We start from the raw sequence: 14533 nt of genomic DNA, 5'->3' as shown, positions 1-14533 counted from the left end.
AAAATCTGGAGTACAACAAGTATAAGGTATTCTAAAATAGATAGTATGGTTATCCCTGACCAATAAATAGAAGTACCATTCTTGAACTACATATTAAAACAGAAAGTCTGCTCTGCTAAGCTGACATTTTTGGATCAAGTAAGACAGTCACAAAATGCATTAAGAGAAAGAGATAAGAAACCCAGTGTATTTGACTGTGTAGATTAGGTATTTCTAAGACAATTTTAAGAAGGAATGCTGCTACAAAAAGACAACAATCAGTTCTCAACTACATTAATTAACATCAACACAAACCAATTGTAATTTTTAATAGAAATCTGCATGTAGTCAGAATTTACTCTAGAAAAGAATACTGAATGGTAAACAAACCTGGAAGGGTGTACTTCAGAGCACAGCATCATTTAACACAAATCCAAGATAAACTCTTGCCCATGAATGAATGTAACTACATAATTTTGAATAACTGGAGTATGAAGGGATCCTGCACTATTCACACAGTATCTCCACTGGGAATACCCAATTTTTGCAGCTCAGGACTAAAACTGACACAACTGGCTTTGAACCAATGAACCTCAATCAAGGTGAAAAATTTTAGAATTTTAGTAGCAGACTAGAGTAGACAACCATGCAGTAACTACTATTGGCTAAAACCAGGTCTGCTACCTGCTCCCCCTTCAGGCCCCTATTTGGAGAAAAACCTCTACTTCCCTCATTCTGGACATGTTGTATATGAGCACATTTAAAAATTATGGAGATATATACAATCTTTAGCCATGCCTGCTGTTCTCCCAGGAATGTGATATAAACAATCACATCTGCAGAAACTACCGTAGAGGCTGGCTTCACACCATCAAAAAATCCACTTAAACAGAGTGAGTCTCCTGTGAGTAGCTAAGCAGATTTTAGGACTGCTTCAGACTTACAGTGCACTGTCAATTCAGCTGCAATGCAGAAATAAAAGGCTATTTACACTGGAAAAAGTGTTATTTACACACTGGATTGCAATGTAAAGTGTGAATGAGGTTTTACATTAAATGACAGGAAAATCATAGGCATACTGACACTATAAATCTTGAATAAATACTGTCATACTATGTGACAGATCAAACAACATTCGAAAGCAGACTTTCAAAAGGTATTAAAGGACCATAAATATTTTGGGGAAGTCACAGATTCTAATAATGTTGTCTCAAGAAAAAGCTTTTAGCTCTTCCTATAGGTGGGAAGTTGGTGTTTATTGATACCCTGCAAATGTCTTACCTGTGAGAAAGCTGGCAGGGCTATTACATTAATTCCCATACTGGTATTTGGTTCTTGGAGCTCTGGTATCTGTAAAAGCACTGTTCCAACTGGTTGTGACAGAAGTGCTGTGTTACATCCATTTATGGGCTCTTTTTTGCTGTCTCCATAATTCTCTCCTTGCTGAATGGTGCATATTTGCTCCACTTGTTCTCGGAGATCAGGTGGCAGAGCTTCTAACACAGATTTATCTAGCTACAAATATACAACATCTTTTAGGTTTTTCTGAGGAATATAGAGTAAGAGTTAATGTTAGTAAAAATTATTTTAGGCTTAAGTTAGTTCTATAATTCCTGAATTAAAAAAAGGCACAACTCTGTGTATGCAAACATGCTTAGGACCTGACAGTTACACTCTGCATAATATTATGCTCATATAAACACTGAACATTAAGCACAGAATGCGTCTAATTTCTCTGATGGAAGTTTTTCTAAGATTCATTTTACGTACTTAATATTTAGGCTCTAGACTTTGCTTGGAAAACGTAAAGGTAATATTTTTTAATATTTCATCCTTGGCATCTTTTTCATTCCACTGCAATCCTCTGGCAAGTGAAGTGAAAAAGATACCAGAAAATTAAATTTCTTTCTATTGTATATATATATATATATATAATCTTTTTTTGAGTTAAGTCTGTAACTGACTGCTTAAAAGACTAAAAAAAATAGTTTTGCATGAATAACAGTTTCTTACTGTGCGTCGTATTCTACTACAGCCCTTGTCTTTTTTCTAGAAAAGTGTAATGTAACTTTCTTGCTCTACCCAAACAACAGAAACAACGGTATATTGCAGATATTTTATATTCTGAAGTTTTACCTGGGAAGCAGATGGAACCTCAATACTCAAATTAAGCCTGGATTTTACACTGATAGGAGAATGCACACCATTCCATTTGAGAGCAGACTCAGTGTTGTTAACATTGGAATTATGACCAGATGCGAGATGGGTACCGCGAGATGGAAGAAAAGTGCAAGTTCTTGAATCAGAAGATATTTCAAGGTCCATAGCAGCCACAAATACTATACATATGAAAACAAAATACAGAATGATCATCTAAAAATACTCTGAAGAATACAGTGAAGCTAGTTTCCAGTTTTCTTTGCTAAATAGGTTACACAATATATAGTGTAATTGCAACACCTTCTATCTTTATAGTATCCTTTGTTAACTTTTAAAAAGATTGGAAAAATCCTATATAAAGTCTTATTTGTAGCATTTGCATTAGCAAAACCTGCTCTCAAAGAGCTTATGTTAAATAATTTGTACTTACATAATACTGAACAAGAATTCCAAAAGGTAATCTACATAGATGATCTACACTGAAGCCCTTCAGAGCTGATCATTATCACATAGTGCAAAAATACAAAGCTTACTGACCTTCCTTATGTTCTTCTTCTGAGCACTTTTTTGCTTTCTGAACATGAAAAAGATCAATAACTGAATGTGATCCACCAGGTAAGTGTCCAGACTGTACCGTCGAGTGAGCCGAAGAGGTTTTACTGATGGGAACTAACTGCTGTACCTGAATTCCAACCTAAATCCAACAGTAATACATTAATTTTATGAAATTTAAAATAAATAAATAAATTTTTAATACTTTCATAATAGCATTGCCTTCTCTGAAATTGGCTGCCTGTTGTGGGTGGGAGAAGAAAATGAATAAAAGTATGTTGCAATACATATAAATAGCCACTAAAAACATCCCAAAAAAATCCCAGGATTATCCACCACAATCCAACGACTAAGAAATTACAAAGATAATACCATCTTAATTTTTCTGTAACAGTACAGAAAAGTGTTGTTACCAGGATCACAAAACAATGCATTTATAAAGGAATTTTTTAGGCAACAACAAATACAGAGTGCTGATCAGGAAGTCATTAGTATTGAATCTGGTTGCTTGTACAAGAAAGGAATGTTCTTCCTTAGGAAAATATATACTAAATCCTTCACTTCAGTTTACAAATGAAAAAAAAAATGTTTCAGTTCTAGACCTGGTTCTCACAAAGTCTCAATGCATGAAAGTACTTGGGTGAAAGTAGTCTTTATAAGGTGGGGTGTTCCTCACTTTGAAAGACATCCTCATTGTTCATTAACTTCAAATATCAAATCAAGAGAGGTTCAAAAAACTGCATCCAACTAAGAATGCACTGGTACACTGTTTGCTGCTAATCCTTCATAATTATTTAGAAAACCCCCAGCACTTAAAAAAAGATGCATATAGGACTCATAAGCATGAAAAAGACAGTGCATGTATTTCTACCAGGTGGTCTTCTATAATTACATAGCAAGGACATTGTTTGTTAACAGTTGTTAGTTGCAATTAATGGGACATTCAAAATTACTGGACTTTTATCTTTTTGTTTTGGAATATTTCTAGATTTGTATTCTAGGACTTAAGCCTTTGGAATACTGTGCCCAGCTTTGCCTTGGGACTTTTTGCCTTTCAGTACAAGCATTTGAATTAAGGTTATGTGAAGTCTTTGGGATGACCAAGTGGCTTCACCTGCCCAAGTGCAGGCACGAAGAACTAAGAGTATCACTTAAGATCTTTTCTAGCTATTGAGAGGAAAAGGACACTTTAAAGTTTGACTCACCTCATGTATAAACCAGGCAATACAGACATACAGACATGTATGTAGACATACAGGTGTCTGAAGTCAGTTGAAAGGAATACCACTGAGGGACTTTGGATATACCTGTACTTTATTATACCATTTAGAACTGAATGGCCCCTCCAGAACTCAACAGAGCAACCTGGTCAGAAGTAGTACATTGTTTTGCAAAACAGAATGTACAACATCCACAGGACACTAACTTAAAAAAAAAGAATTCTCTAAAAGAAAAGGCTAAAGAAATCAAGTGAAATAGAATGATGTAATAAATCAGTAAAGGGGACAGACAAGAAACTAGGAAAAGACAGGGAGAGGACGATAAATATTTCTTCAACTCTAAGAAGAAATCCAAGCCATGGAGCTGACTTTGCAAGGCAACATTGTGAATCAAACCCCTATTCCTACATCTAGATGACCAATAAATGCACGTTTGTTTTAGAAAGCCTCTGTGCTCCATTTAACAATTGGCTTATGCTATGACAAAACTAGAGATGAGCAAGATTCATGAGCCATGACTCAAAAAAGCCAGCAACTGGTAACTTCTCTGGCTCCAAGACTTGCAGTATAGAGCAAAAACTTCTCTCATCTGTTTCTGATTGGCATTACAAGCAGTATTTATATTAGTTAGATAACTAATGTAAACTTATAAGACAATAAAATTTATACATGCAAATAGAACTGTAGACAATACAGTCTAATTTTGTTACCCCAGGCTGTTTTAAGTTGTGGATTAGTCAACACCACAATAATTTTTTTTCTTTTTTTTTGGTTTTATTTCTTCTCACCTCCCCTCCATTTACAGCTTGTTAACCATGTTTTTTCAAAGGTAAACATACAAACCATAACATGATTGCATAAGCAAATTTATGTGAACTTTGTATGGTCTACTTTTTTGCTTAAATTTGGTTACCATCTACCCCGGAGAACTGAAAATATATGAAGACAACAAAGAACACTGATTAAGTGAATAAATTACAGCTTTCCCATTGACTCACCCCTCGCATATCTGATATGTTCAGTTTCATTGTGTGAAACATGTTGAGTGTTTCCTTCCCAATTACTTTTGCGCTGTCAGTTGCATGGTCTAAAGTCACAGTCCTACAGAGAGTAAGAATGTATGGTTAAAAAGGGTTCACAAACCATAAGCACAAGAACAATTTTTAATCCAGAGAGGACCTCAAAGAAAGACAGATAAATTCTTGGCATACAGACACTGAACACTGTTTTTTTGTTCTGTGGTTTCTTGAACTAAGGATGTTCTACAAAAAAAAATAAAAAGCAGATTACTTACTAATTGAACATTCTCAGTGTGCAGTCCTCATATTACATTGTAAAATACAGTATATATTTAGATATATGCTATCTACTGAAGCCAGACAAAAGTGTTTCACTTTACAGTATTCATAGAAATGCACTCAGGCACTGTCCTTCACTCACACTTGGTTCATGAATAGTTCTCAGTATTATTTCAGTTGCCTATTGTCAAATGTCTCAATCAAGAGTTTCAGAAGAACTCTGCGGGAGATGCAGATAGAGGCACATGCATGTGGATTACACATAACAAAGAACTTGGACTGATGGTAAACAACTGTATTCCAAAGATGCCATGGGCAATTTTTTTCAGCAACTACCACAAAATTACCTGGTTATGAGTTTTAAGAAAAAGGAGATGAATATTACTACTAAGATGCAACTAAACAACACATTAGGGAGAAATGCAAGACGGGTCTAAAGGTAAACATCATTCCAGAAAAATACTTTTCAAAGGGCTATACTGTACTATCAGCACTTGATACCAATGATGCAGTAAAATACTATTAATATCTCAGAAGCTGAATTTGATTTTAAGCCTCTCCATGAGTCTGAATCCTTTGTAGGCTTAGGATTATTGTGCTAGGGAATCTTGACCAGCAGTATGGGAAAGCATAGCAACTCATTCACCTGTGAGGAGAGGGGTCAAGACATATAACTACAAAGAACATTTTTAAGAAACTGGTCACTTTTAGTGCCAGTAAACAATCCCAGCATGTTGGAACTAGGCTATACATAAGGAAAGCACACTTGAAGGAACACCACCCTAAAAATCTAATCCATTTGCCTGAAGCATCTTCCAGAGTTTATCCTGCTGCTGCCAAACAGTCCTCTCCTGGACTGAACAGAAATGCTCTAACCAAAGGCAGCAATACAGCACCTATATCATCAAATAGCATAATTTGGATTGACCGGAGTTACCAAATTCACTAGCAAAGCCAGAAGAAATATAGAGACACTGCCAAATGAGATCCTGGTGTCAGAATTGCTTCAGTTATATGTGAACCACTTAGCAGCCTTGGGTGCCCCTTCATCTTACCTTAATAAAGACTTCACGTATTAGGGAAGTTTCAGGGCACATGTACATTAGCATGCTTGAATAAAGAAATGAGGCTTAAAGCACTGACTGAGAAAGCAGTCTGGCATTAGTTCTGATGAAGGAATAAAACTCTATCTCAACACACTACCAATCCTAAAAAAAAGTGTTCTTAGGCTGCTTAGAGTAAATCTTCATCTCAAAGAACTCAGGATAGCCAGAGGATAAAAGTATAGGCTTCTTGATTTATCAATCCCACAAGATGATGAATTTCTGATAGTGAAAGGTGAATTCTGTAGTTTCAGTCACAAGCTCACAAGTATGAGAGAGGCCCCTAAGCATGCACACCCTAGTGTTGAGCACTAACTCACCAAAAGAACACCCCTACCTCCTCCATTGTCAGGAACCCTAAGCAAATGATCCTTCAGTTCAGAAGGAATTAATCTGTCACAGCACACTGAAATGCAGAGAAAAGTGGAACTCAAAGATGTCAAACGCACCCTCAAACAAAAGCCAAGATCATCCCATTGCCTAAGGAACAATTTAGAAGGTTCTGAGATAATCTTGTATGAAATGGCATGTAACTGCATGATGCTCTATGCTTAGATTTCATTCTGCTTTCAGTATGCAAGCATATAAATACATTTGAGATAAAAAAAATTGTCATAATCCAGCTGAAGAACATGAAACAAAGGAAAATCAGAAATAAATAATAGGTAAGAGTAACAGCACAGTCTGTGGAACCTTTGACAGTGTTCTATCAACTGACTATCCAGGCAGAGCAACTGGGTTATCCCATTTCACCAGGGACGGTCACAAGTACCATCTCAATGAGATGAACAGTGCTGCAGTGAGACCAAGTAGAAAGATTTCATTATGCTGCTGAAGAGAACAAAGGCACTTCTGATGAGGAACTTACAACTATATGAAAAAATGTTAACTGCGAATGTCAAGAGACATGAACAAGTTGCTGTCTTGAACAGCTGAAAAACGGGGCACAGCCTGTGACCTTGAGATTTTGAGATTCAACTTTTTTAGTTCTACTTTGGATCTGTGTCTTTTTCTCTTGTAGGACCAAAAATATTCTCTGAAGATTTATCGCTGAAACAACAGGACAGACAGATTTGACACAAAAAAACTTGTCTGTACTAAGATGAGACAACTGCAGTCCAGGGTGTCAGATGTCAGCTCCAGTTTTCATAACTCAGAGTGGAATGCCAGTTTTATGAAGCAAGTAGTTCTGTCCTAGTTCCCACACACTCTAAACTTGAAGGAGAACAGGACTATCAGACATCCTTCTTGACAAGTAAAAAGGCAATTTTCTTTGAGGACTGACTCCAACGTCACAATCAGCATGTGACCAAATTATCAAGGAAAACCAGAAAGCCCCTCAAGAAAAAATTCAGGGAGAGGAAAAGGTGTGTAGCAGAGGAACATTTCAACTCAGCCAGTCACCAAAAGAATTAAAACTTCTGCTGCATGTGTCATACTACAGGATCTAAGGACGTCTCCTACAAATACTGCAAAAAGAAAACCAGCTCCAATATTAAGCAAGCTGGAGAAAGGTACACCATCAATATATATATATATATATATATGTACATATGTATTACTGTTTGAAGACAAACACCTTAAAATGACAATGCTAGCTAACTTTATTAGCTAGTATTTCATAAAAGTTTACAAATTAAGAGCAACCTTAAACTACAGATTATTAAAGTCAAAAAGAAAAAAAGATGTACCTCCATACCAAGAGAAATGGATAGTCATTATAATTTAATGAAAATATTTAAATAGCATCCACAGACATACAAGAGTACATTCTCTCAAGAGGGCAATTTCAAACCACACAGAATGCACTTGTAGAGTCAGATTCCTTCTTTCACATTCCTGCTTCCTTTGAAAAACCCTGACCTGTTTTTTCTATATGATGTAACTTTTCTGATATATTGTCTTTTTTCCTCATTACTCAGTTTGAAGAAACTCAAAAGCAAAAGATGACTGTTGAAATTATTCTTCTTCTGATTCAGACACTTCATTCTCTTCCTTCTTTTTGTCAAAAGACCACATATGTAAATCCCAATCATTGAGAACTTCCAATAATACTCTACTTCTGATTTTGATGCAGATTTGATACACAGACAGAGGTACCAAACACCTTAAAAATTCTGTCCTATCTTCCTGTAAATCTTGGTGCTCAACATCCTGTGGAAGTGTGCTGATGCCTACTACCAACCATTTTTTTCCATGCATAGTTACCTGGCAATATTATCACAAATTCCATGACCTCCATATTTTGCAGGCTCCACTGGCGCCCCTGCCTTTCTGACCATAATTTTAAGGGTCAACCGTTTACCCTTCATACCAGCAGCTTCAAGTCTACGTTGGATTTCTTCTGAGAGGCTCAGAAGGAAAGCTTCTGCTTCCTTAGGCTGAAAGTGAAAAACAACATGTTTAGATATTGAAGATAAATCATTAAGGATTGATGCAAGCCAGACTGTGCAAGCTGAAAAGAGCAAGCTAGCTCACAGGCAATTATCTTATTCAAGTGTTTCATTTACATTGTAGGTCACTGAAGTTATGTGAGAAGGTAGATTGAAACCCTAATGCTGCAGTAAGTAGGAAATACTAAATACTTTTGGAATTAAGTCTTAAAGAAAACTTTTATGCAGAAACCCAAACACAGAATTGCAGTCTAACTTTAAGATCAGACCTACAGGATAAAAAACTTTTTCACCAAGAGAGAGATCATGCAGTGGAACATGTTGCTCAGAGAAGTTGTGCAGACTTTATTCTTGGAGGTTTCCAACACCAGACTGGGTAAACTCTTGAGGAACTGAGCTGATCTCATAGTTTCCCCTACCTTGAGCAAAGCTGTAGCTACCTTGTAGCTGGACTACACAACATCACAAGGTCTCTCCTAGTCTGATTTTTTTGTAATTTTTATAAATATTTAAGTTCTCAACAAAGAGCTGAGATACTTTTCTAATACAAATTTGTGAACAACGCTCACCCTTCCATAACATTTGTAAAAAGTCTAATAAAAAAGAAGTATTGGAGCAGCTGGTGACAGTTTCAGGCACTGGCAGCTTTGAATAATCAGGATTTTAAATGAAAGAGAATGCTAAGTACTGACAAACCTACTGCAATTCTCTTTTTATGTACCAGGCTTGAAAACAATCAGAATACAATAAGATTCTTTGGCAGCTGAAAGAAGAAGTCAGTCACTGCAGAAAAGAAAGTAAGTTTCAATTTACCTGTGTAAACCTTATTCCATAGTTGATTTCTGCTGAAACAGATTTTCTTTCTTTTTCTGTGCGAACAGGTCGATCATCCAAACCACGACAAAATCTGTAGAGCATTTGTCCTGTTTTAGGACCAAATTCTTTTTGCAGTTTTGACATTGAAGCACATTGCAGATCTCCACAGGTTTTAATTCCCAAAGAAGCCAGTTTAGATTCCATTGTCCTGCCAACTCCTAACAACAAAGGCAATTAGATCTGCTAACTCTACACAATTCAGAGCCAGTTAGGTTTTGAACAAATAAAATTTGTCTTTTTAAACCTACACAAGGTCATATCAAATTAATAAATATACAACATAAATGATAAATTCCACTCAACAAAGCATGGTTCACATGGAAATTTTTGCTGTCTTCACCTGTATTTCTTTAATCTGTTCTATTTATTGGGTTTAAGATGTCATACTGCAGTGTGTTTCTTTATTGTGGTTAAAATGTGAATTGCTTCTGCTTGCAAATCATCTTGACAAGGTACTGCCTGTTACAGAGACTATAGCTCTGAACACCAAAACACACAATCCAAAAAGAATGTCCAACACATAACAGTTTTACTATCATATACAAGTTATTTAATATAAATGAAAATCAACAAATGTTTTGACAACTGTTCCACTGCTTCCTAGATAGAAAAAAAAATACTTCACATAGAAGTGATAGCATACCTGTTATCACTTGTGCTTTGAATTACCAAGCACTGGAAATTGCAGGTATCCATGGCAACAGCACATATGTAACTGTGATAAACTGAAGTGTATTTCTGGGTTTTGGAAAGGTGGTCTGCTACTTCCAAAAAAATATGAGTCCTATGAGTTTACCCCACCAAAGTCAGCAAAAGTTAGAAATCTCAGGTAATCAGCTTCTAACTTTCCTATGTGGCATTATTGATAAACACTTAAGAAGTTCTTCCCATGCAGATGCAAGTGAAATTTGAGAATTTCAAAATACTCAGGTTAAAGCACAATACTATAAGAATACTTTTCTGGAGGAAAAACATCTCCTATAAGTTATGCCAAAGAGAAATGGTGCTGTGCTGTCAATTAAGCTTGGCCATGGAAGGGGATACATAAAAAGACCATTTTGAACTAAATACATGTGTGCACATGCAGGTTAAGCTCAGCTGATCACTAACATACAAAACATAGATGAGTGCTTACTCAGCCCTTTCTGCATTATGTCTGTGTCACATTATACTACTAAAGTACTGAATAACAAAACAATACAGAGTTATGTGTCAGGAAACATTTTAGCTTACAACTCCTCTAAGTATTTTCCTGGAACAATAGAAAACCACACTTCTCTAATTTGGTAACATTCTGCTTTGCTAGATTTTATTTCTTAATTTTCCTTCTAAGAGATCCTTCAAAATATCTGTTTCTTCGATGCAGCAGAGATAAAATGAACTCCTCTCCTTTTTTTCCTTTCATACGCTCTCTGTTTTATTGTGCTATTTTTTTCAACTCCTCACTTCATACCTTCTACTCTGTTATAGAAAGAATACTCTTTTGGGCTAGTTCATGGTTCTAAGCCTCTCACTGTGATATGTACCCAATATCACTCCTTTTATTACATTCATTATGATAACACTAAGTTAGCACTCACTTGAAATTCTCATCTAAATAATTTTATTAAAGAACATATTAAAACATACTAACTCTGAGCTTCTTCCATAGATAATGTTTTGTGAATCTTTAAGATTCTTTACCAAAAAAATGCTTTTCAGATCTAGGGAAAAGTCACAGAGGTTCTTTTCAGAAATCAGTTTGGGGTTTTTTGGGGGTTTTTTGTGGGTTGTTTTTTTTTTTTTCATCATAACCAGGGAATAGCATCTAATATTGTCTGGTCCAGAACACAGATTAGTAGCCAAAACTGTTTTAGTATCAGGAAGTAAAATGCCCTCTAAAAGAAAGGAGTACCTGGAAGACTGGTAACAAGTTGACCTCTTATAAAATCATCCACTTCTTCAGGTTTTAAATGATACTGTCCATCCGGTTTAGCTTTACGAGTTGCCATTCTGGCCAGCAGAATATTAGAACCTGCAAAACCCATAAATGTCTGTGGTAACTTTTGTCTTCTCAAGCAGAATGCCACAGTTCAACAATGAAGGAAAAAATGCAAAAAGCAAAGTCAAATTCTTTGTCTTTACACAGAATTTAATGAAACATATGAATATACATTTGCAGTATCTACTCCAAAAGAACAGCTAGCAGTATTTGTGGTTACAGCCGTATAAATGTAGTGGGAATTGCAGTTATGAAGTTAAACCCACCCAAACAAAAAACACCAAAAACTTCAAAACAACCAACAAGTAAGTGAGTGACACTTCACTAAGAATACCTAATGTATTTGTCTTGGTTATGCTCTACACATGTAGAGGTACAAATACACAGTTAAGTGTAAATGTCTAAAAAATTCAGAAGTATAATCTTTAAACACCGCAGAATTTAAAAACATCCCTTGCGGTCAATGTAAATAATATTTAGGTGACAATTTTATCAAATCTATTCTATGTGAAATACTGGAATTAGGCTAATATTTTGTCCTGAGCACTCACTAAAAAAAATACAATTACTTTATTAAATTTTTATATGCAGTCGTAAAGTGTGGTGGGAACAAGACCTTTTTCAGCACATTTTCTTCCCTGTTACAGCCTTTTTCATGCCCAGCCAGTAAGATCTCTGAAATGATACCCAACCACATTCATTATTGGCGCTCAAACACTCTAAGATAAAGCAAGCTAACAGAAGGTCAGGGGACTTTGCAACTCACATCACGGTGTGTTACCATTGCTTTTCTCCTCCCACCTATGTGGGAGACTTTCGTCTATTCTAAAAGTTAAGTCAAGAAGAACAGTAACAGAGCTTTATGTGCAATGTTTCTCCAGAGAGGTTAAATTGATGAAAGAATTAATGACAGATTCCTCATTAAATTTCCTATTTAACTTTGGGGTCCATGTTTTGTCTATACAGTACTGAAGATTTCTGATCCTCTTATCTATCAACCACACTAATATAGTTGTAATATCATGAAATCTCAGCCATTTACCTTTTGAAACGTATTATTCCCACAACACTGAAGTTAAGTAGGAAAACCTTAATACCTCATTTGGCAAATGAGAAATCAAGATAAGGATGTTTACAGATGAGTGTTTAATCTTTCACTAGCATTGTTTAAATCAGTTTAGCTTAGCCACCAAAATCTTAAGGGCAAAAATTAAATTTATTCAATTGGCACAAACATGTCTGTCTTTAATCAGACAACAATGCTGAGAGATCTCAACAGCATTGTAGTATCTATTCAAATTTACATTTTATTATATTGGTACAATTTTCCATTGGGCAACATTTAAATTGCTGACACAAGATGCATGTTTTTGACAATATTTTAGAAATAAGGCCTCTACATTCATGTAATAGTATATGGTTTCCTCTGATTTATTTACTTAATGATGAATTATGAGTGATAAGACAGAGTCCTTGTCATGTACCTACCACATGCATTTCTAGAAAGGATATCAAAATCATTTTCCAGTATCTTACACAAAGGGATTAATAGAAAAAAAGTAATTGCTCAGAGGTATTTGTCACTTTCATTTAGTAGAACTATCCTGTCAGATTAGAAAATAATGCTTTAAAAATTAGTTCCACTCTTTCTACAGAAAAAAAAAACATGGTAAGTACCTAGAGAAGATTACAAATATGTTTCAAGTCAAAACATGAACAGGAATCGAGGGAATTACAGTCTCTGTACTAAGGTATCACAAGAATTAAAGGAAGAATTCTGCTTATGGTAATGATTTTCAGCTTGACTTAAAAGTGAATTTCATACACTTATATACACTCAGTATATTTATTTACAGATACTCAACTCTAGTACTAATTAGGAAGATAAATGAGAAGGGGGCAAATGAAATCAAGAAAGTCTTTTCAGATGTGTTTCCATATACGATACCTACTACAAATCACACAAATCTTTGCTTTCAATACCTTATAACAATTATGCTAAATCACTCCACCCTGTAAACTCTTACTGATGTCTCTGATAAGGAACAGAATCTGTGCTTAATTTTCTATTTACTGGAAAAAACACAGTAGCATTTAATAAAAATGAATGTAAGAATATCATACAGATAGAATTTTAGCACACTGTCTAGATAGAAGTGATAGCAATTTTATAAATTTTTGCTTAACAACTTTCAACTTACGAAGATTTTCTTGCATTTTAATGTACACTAATTTAGTACAAAAGGCAACATATTCAGTATCAGAGGACACTTATGAAGAGTTTTAGCAACCTTATGTAGCTTTGACACACCTAACAATAGCAGGCACTGCTTGCAAACAGAAATGAAATAAGGTACTTACCCATCCCAACAGAAGCAGTGCATTTAGTCTGGGCTTTGATTTCAGTGCGGATAGCACTTGCAAGCTCATCAGGAGTCAATCTGGTCTCTGTAAGGATTTCAGTGATATCTACCAGGGCTTCATCACAACTGACTGCTTCGATGTTATGAGTATAGCTATCAACACAAAGTAAAGGAGGTGAAACACCAGCAACAGCTCACCATCTGTTAAAACAAGCATGTAGCAAATAAAGTCTTCCTTTTGTGGTGGCATTTCCCTGCTTGTTTTTATCACACACCACTTACATATTAAAAATGCTTAACCAGCATATTACAGCAACATTATGAATTTCAACACACATCAGGATTTTAAAGGAAGAATTGGAGAAGTTTTCATTGACATTGATAATAAATTTCCAGTTTATTTCAAGTGCATTTTAAACCAGAAAGTAGTTTCTAATAGATAATTAATTCTTAAGTTATTCAAAAAACCCCCCAAAATCCCAAACTTTTGGAAAAATTTCACTACCAAGCAATGATCTGCTTCTCATACTGTAATCAGTAAAAATTTAACAATTACTGCTTTGGAAGTCAGATCTTGACTGTTTACAGGATTTGGCTTCAAGATAAAA

The 14533-nt window shown here is 35.4% G+C and overlaps 1 protein-coding gene across 2 annotated transcripts in view; it reads right to left on the bottom strand.

Annotated features, from left to right (window-relative positions):
- The window catches only part of REV1 (REV1 DNA directed polymerase), a 40348-nt gene that overhangs the window by 7212 nt on the left and 18603 nt on the right, over window positions 1-14533 (bottom strand). For both annotated transcript variants that reach the window (XM_054390279.1, XM_054390286.1), the window contains exons 10-17: window positions 13924-14078; window positions 11476-11595; window positions 9519-9739; window positions 8521-8693; window positions 4910-5012; window positions 2677-2833; window positions 2116-2318; window positions 1261-1494 (exon numbers count right to left, since the gene is read on the bottom strand). In XM_054390279.1, coding sequence (XP_054246254.1) covers window positions 1261-1494; window positions 2116-2318; window positions 2677-2833; window positions 4910-5012; window positions 8521-8693; window positions 9519-9739; window positions 11476-11595; window positions 13924-14078 — 1366 coding nt within the window. The remainder of the gene's footprint in view (window positions 1-1260; window positions 1495-2115; window positions 2319-2676; window positions 2834-4909; window positions 5013-8520; window positions 8694-9518; window positions 9740-11475; window positions 11596-13923; window positions 14079-14533) is intronic.

The sequence above is a fragment of the Indicator indicator genome, chromosome 1, assembly GCF_027791375.1.
Source record: "Indicator indicator isolate 239-I01 chromosome 1, UM_Iind_1.1, whole genome shotgun sequence".
Taxonomy (NCBI): Eukaryota; Metazoa; Chordata; class Aves; order Piciformes; family Indicatoridae; genus Indicator; species Indicator indicator.
Note: the sequence above shows the minus strand (reverse complement) of the source record. Positions and strands in the feature narration are given on the sequence as shown.